Source organism: Nicotiana tabacum, chromosome 22 (genome assembly GCF_000715075.1).
Source record: "Nicotiana tabacum cultivar K326 chromosome 22, ASM71507v2, whole genome shotgun sequence".
NCBI lineage: Eukaryota > Viridiplantae > Streptophyta > Magnoliopsida > Solanales > Solanaceae > Nicotiana > Nicotiana tabacum.
This window is the reverse complement of record NC_134101.1, coordinates 84,256,800-84,262,934: the sequence shown is the minus strand read 5'-3', so window position 1 is coordinate 84,262,934 and position 6,135 is coordinate 84,256,800. Positions and strand designations below refer to the sequence as shown.

At 36.5% G+C, this 6,135-nt stretch overlaps 1 protein-coding gene across 1 annotated transcript; it reads left to right on the top strand.

Moving 5' to 3' along the window:
- Positions 1 to 932: 932 nt before the first annotated feature.
- LOC107826188 (uncharacterized) lies at positions 933 to 1,400 on the top strand. Its single transcript, XM_016653142.1, has one exon. It carries the CDS (start codon positions 933 to 935, stop codon positions 1,398 to 1,400), a length of 468 nt encoding a protein of 155 aa, XP_016508628.1.
- The last annotated feature ends 4,735 nt before the right edge of the window (positions 1,401 to 6,135 follow it).

The window sequence follows — 6,135 nt, the reverse complement described above, 5'->3', positions numbered from 1 at the left end:
TCAATGGGCAATCAGCAAAACCCTTTGAGGCAAGGAAGGGGCTTAGGCAGGGTGACCCATTGTCTCCTGTGATATTTGTGATGGCAATGGATTACTTGAGTAGACTATTGAAAACCTTAAAGGGGAACAAAGAGTTCAAATACCACCCTAAGTGTGCTAAAGTCAATTTAGTACACTTAGGTTTTGCTGACGATTTGTTACTTTTTTGCAGGGAGATATACTTTGGAGGAGTTGACCTAGTGAACCAAAGAAGGATTATGGATATGTTGGGATACAAAAAGAGAGAGTTACCCTTCAGATACTTAGGGGTACCTTTAAGCACAAAGATGTTATCAATTATCTAATGTGAGCCTTTGATTGATAGGATGCTGAACAAAATACAATGCTGGAGTCCTGTCATATGCAGGGAGAGCTGTGCTTATAAAGATTGTCTTGACTGCAATTCAAAACTTCTGGGCTCAGATCTTTATCTTGCCAAAGAAGATTATTTAGTTCATTGAAACAATATGTAGAAGGTTCCTATGGTCAGGGAATGCAGAGCCTACTAGGAAGGCACTGATTGCCTTAGAAAAATTGTGATGTCCAAGAGTTGCAGGTGGTTTGAACTTTACTAATGTGGAAGTATGGAACAAAGATGCCATTTGCAAGTTACTATGGAACATATGCAAGCAGAAGGAAAAGTTATGGATACAATGGGTTAATGCTTACTACATAAAAGGGATTACAGTATGGAGTACAACATCTAAGAATGCATCTTGGGTCATTCAACAGATCTTCAAGGCAAAAAAGTATTTTGAAAATGTTGGCTACACTGAACAAGAGGTGCAGAGGATAGACAACTTCTCAATTAAAGAAATGTATAAAGCCATGTAGGGGGAGATCCAGAAGGTAGCCTGGAGGAAAATAATATGCAACAACTATGGACTTCCAAAATGGATATTCATATTGAGAATTGCAATTCTGGAAATATTGGCAACAAAGGAAGATTAGCAAGATGGGGAGTAAATATAGAGACCACATGTGCACTATTCCAACAAGGGACTGAAACAGTTCAACATTCATTCTTTGAATGCGAAATGACCGGAACAATATGGCAGCAACTGCTGCATTGGCAAGGAATACAGAGGAAGAAGCTGATATGGCAAGAAGAACTGGCATGGATACAAAGAGCAGCAAAAGGAAGAAGTGGAGGAGCAACTTTATGTAGAATGACTTTAGCTGCTGTAGTTTACTATATATGGCAGGAAAGAAACAATACCATCTTCAAACAGAAAATAAGAACATCAGCAAGCATAGTTAGAATGATTATTCAGGAAATCCACATTAGAGCCACCATGTTTCCTAGGTTAGAAAGGACTATAACCAAAGAGAACTTGCACCTGGATACAATGGAACAGTGATAGAGGATAGAAAAATAGGAAAGAAGAATTGTAGAAGGACCCAAACTGGGGCTGCATGTACAGTGGGGTAGTTTGCTCGTTTGTCTATCATGTACATATTTTCACTTGGTAAATAAAGTCAATTAATTATCAAAACAAATTATTCTTAAATTCGGACCCCCCAGCCCAATTCAAATTAAACAATCTGCCCTAGCCCAATTTCATGTCTAACTCGACCAAGAACCTTCTCTAATCGTGGTCATTAATCTCTAAGATCAACGGTCCACGTTTCCCCTTTCCTTTTTAATCCAACGACCCCCCTAACCCCAGACATTTGTCTAAACCTGCAGCTATCCCAAACCCTAGCATTTGTCCACGTTTCCCCTTTCCTTTTTGTCTTCTCCGTTCTCTCTAAAACTATCCCTAACCCTAGCACCGTCACCCCAAAATTTCCCCAAACCCCTTCGATTCTTACCCGTTCCATAAGGTTCCTCTGTGATTTCAGGCCCTTGCCAGCCTCTTACCCCTTCTGGTTGTTCGATTTTGTTATTTTAGGAAAGAATCTCGAAGATATCCAACCCAAATTTGTTCGAAACCGTTTATGAATATACCTACGGTCATCTACGTTTGTGATTGCTATTATCTTGTGTTTATGGCTCGAATATCTGGTTCCAAACTAGATTTTCTTTCGTCTTTGTCATTCTCTTAAAACCATAGTCTCTTGGTGATCGAATGTGTTCTGATCCTTGTAGATCTGAGATAGTTTTAAGTTTATTTTGTTATTTCTCTTAAAAAACTTTATGTGTTTCTTATTATTAACTGATTATTTTGTCTTCTCTAAAACTAGGGTTTCACCCCTTTAAGTTTTTGAAAAATACCAATTTTTTAGTGTTTAACCCTAATTTCTTTGATTGTTCGACTGATTATCATAACTATGTTCTTTACCCTAGGGTTTTGATCTCTAACGTGTTTTCTGTGAAGTGCTCAGACATTTAAATGCTTTCAGCTATGGTTTTCTTATTTACTATTTCGACTGATTTGTTTGAGTTTCATCTATATGCCTTTGACATATTCCAGGGTCTTGATTCTCTGACTATTTATCTTGTTGTCTTTTGCCCGTTACCTTTAACTTTGTCAATTAAGTTTATTAATTGATTTACTTACCTAAATTAGGGTTTGAATTTAGTACCCATATTTCCTTATTTAAGTTTTACTTGTTCTTACCCCTATTTATGTATATTTATTATTGGCTTAATTGTGTGTCCTGATTCCTAATTGATTTCGGAAACTGTTTCTTATCTTATTAACCTTGCTCTTAATTATGGATTTATTCTGTGTGAGATTTCTCCTTGAATTAAGTGGCACTTATTTGATTCCGTCCTCTTAATTTATTCCTGACTAATTGCTAATTGATTTTTCATACCTTATGTATGTGTGATTGATTCATTACTTTATGTGACTTATCCTATTGCATGCTATAAAAATCTTCTTGTTCTTATTTTCAACAAAGACACACACTTACACGAACACTCAAGAAAAACACACACACACACACATAAGCTCTTGCTCTCATTAAAACCTTTCTGTTACTTGTGTTTTCTACATTGTCTAGCCGGCTGAAAGCCAAGGCTAGACTATTGGATCCTGCATACTTTTCAACTCCCTGTTTGCTATTTCATAACTGGTATGTCTCCACTTCTTCCATCATTCACTATGCTGTAATTAAACCTATGTGCTTCATGCTTATTGATCTTAACCAACATGTCTACTTCTATGTAATTAGACTTATGGGCTTCATGTTTATTACTCTTAATCAGCATGCCTACTTCCATGACATTAGACCTATGTGCTTCTTTTTTTCAGCATGTCTGTTAGACCTATTTCTATTTTTTCCCAACTAGCATGAGTTCTACCCTGTTTTAAGTGTTCACCCCTTAACAAACTCCTGAGTAATTCATAATTTCTATACTCTCGACTTTTGCTACCTTTCTGTGTGATTGTATGATCAGTAATTTGATCCCAACATGTTGTTCTCTGATTAATGTATGCCTATAAATTCACCTAGTAATAGCTAATAGATTAAAGCCATGTGAAACTTTGTTCAACTATTTGTTACTCTATCCTGTCTATTATGATTACTGGAGTTCATGGTTGAACTCCTCCTGCTAAATATTTGCTGCCTGTGGTTCTTGTAATCTAGTAATCTGCTTTTATGCACTTCTAAAATCCAAAATATCTTTCTAAAACAAAGTTGTCTCCTATTTTCATATATTATTTTCAACTCCTACTCTTAGTTAACTAGGGTCTTTCCACCCCCAATATGAGCACTGCTTAGGATCCATGAGACTTTTCTGAACTCTAACACATTGGGGCTTGTTTCCAATCCTTTAAAAACTGCTTCTGAACATTTGTTCTCAAGTGTGAACATTTCCCTGGTTTCTCAAAGCCCTTGGGAACTCTGACACACTAGATATTTGGGTTCTTAGTGCTTTGCCAATGGTTACTGTGTATCTTTGAGCTTTGGAGCATATAGTTTAAAGGCCTGAGTTATCTAGATATATTGGGTCTGCTGTAGGCCTCATATAGTTATACACTTTGTAATTTATTCATTTGTTTATGGTCTGTAATAATTATTTGTAATAACGATGAGGCAATACTGAATTGGGGAAATTGGGCCCAATTTAATGTTTGTATGAGAACAGGGTAGAAATTCTCCTTTAGGTGTTGTTCTTTCAAATATTTTCACTACCATATATTAGATATCCTGCCTATAGGTTATTCTCTAGTTCAATTATATTTTGTTATTGCATGCATTAGATAACATGCCTATAGGATTTGATCCACTTTTAGATGTCACGCGTATAGGACCAAAATAATTCTGAATATCCTTTCAAGATTCACTATTATATTTAGATACCATGCCCATAAGGTTGTCAAATTAATTTTCTACATTTAAATACATGCCTTGAAAGTTTCAAAATCAGTTCCGCATTTTCAAAATCACGCCCATAAAACTTTACATCACTTCTGCACGTAGATGTCATATCAATAAGAATTCTACATTTAGATACCACGTCTAAAGAGTTGTAAAATCATTTCTGCAATCTAGAAACCATGCCAATAAGATTGAAATCATTTTTGCATTTAGATGCCATTCCTATAAGGTTTTTGAATAAGATTCTGCACTTTGAAATCATGCCTACAGGGTTTATGATAAAACTAGCCGCTAAAATTAGTAATCGGTTTATATCTTAGACACGGTTTATAAAAAATCCTGTCCGGTTATCACTTAGGCCATATTGTAGGTTGATTTAGTTATGGGTTTTAAAACTGCTATTTTATGCTGCTTGAAACTGCCCAGATTTAGGAAGTAATAAAATCAGTAGGCAAACTGATTAGGTATTTACTACCCTGCCTTAATAAAATTGCTGCATATGTTGTGGTCATCTAGATATCCTGCTATAGGACTCTTAAATTTTTAAAATTGTTTGTTTGAGGCGTGCAGTTGTTTGTCTATTTGTGGAGATTAATATGAGACCTTAATTGCATCTTTATATGCTAGTCCTACTTGACTTTTTGTTTGTCAATTAGTTTTATCCTTTTTAAACAACATAGGTGAGTCTAGAACTTCCTTAAATAGAGGTTCTAAACACCTCCAAGGCCACATGTAAGGGGCAGGTAATGCACACATAAGGCATGTACTGGATACTGTTAGCGCACTTAGGTAACAATAATTAAGGGGTGGGTCATCGGGTAGTAAAGGATATGATGACCTGTGAGCTAATGTTATGTGTAGCACCCCAACTTGGGGACGATTACCAAGTATTGCACATAAGTGATCCTATTGGCTAACAAACCTAGGACCCCTTTTATCCCCGTTTGAATAATCACTATTTATTTTAATTGCTTTGTTTGCTTATAAGACTAATTCACCTAATTCGAGTTTGGGCGGGACCCATCATCATGGACCTCGAAAGGTGCCTAACACCTTCCCCTCAAGGTTATTTCGAGCCCTTACCTAATCTATGTTAATGTAAACTGGTTTATGAGTTATTTGCTTTAGGTACCCTAACGCACCTTAAATCAGTTAGGTGACGACTCTTCAAATTACATGCCCAATTCCCAAAAGAAAATGAGTTGTCTCAAAAAAAGTCGAATCCCAGAATCCGCGAGGAAAAAGGGGGCGCGACAATCACACCGTCTGCCGGTTAGGAATAAAAAAGAAATTGCTTGTGAAAATGGGCCACAATTTATAGGTTCCAAAGTCACAAAGTTTTTGGAAGGATTGAAGATCAAACAAATTACATCTTCACCATACCACCCTAGTGCTAATGGATATGCGGAGTCAACCAATAAGGTAATTATCCAAAACCTTAAAAAGAAGTTAGAAGATGCTAAAGACAAGTAGCTAGATGAGATACTGGGTGTGTTGTGGGCATATCGTGTTACACCCTATGTTTTCGTGCGTGAAAGCACACCATAAGTAAATTGATCGAAGCTCGGGAATGAGATGTTACATCTCGCATTTTCGGACATTAAGGTTTCGTCGTAAAGCTAATCGACGCAAGCTCGGGAATGAGATTGTTTTGAGGTTACAAGTATTATGCTATTTCAAATAAGTAATGAGTGAATTCGTGAAGGTGAGAAGGTAAGCAAATCGAAGAAAAATAATTTCATCGAAATATGGCATTTTGGGATAAAATTTAGCCGGGGGTAAAATACCCGGTATTTATGGACTAGTACCATACAAGGTACC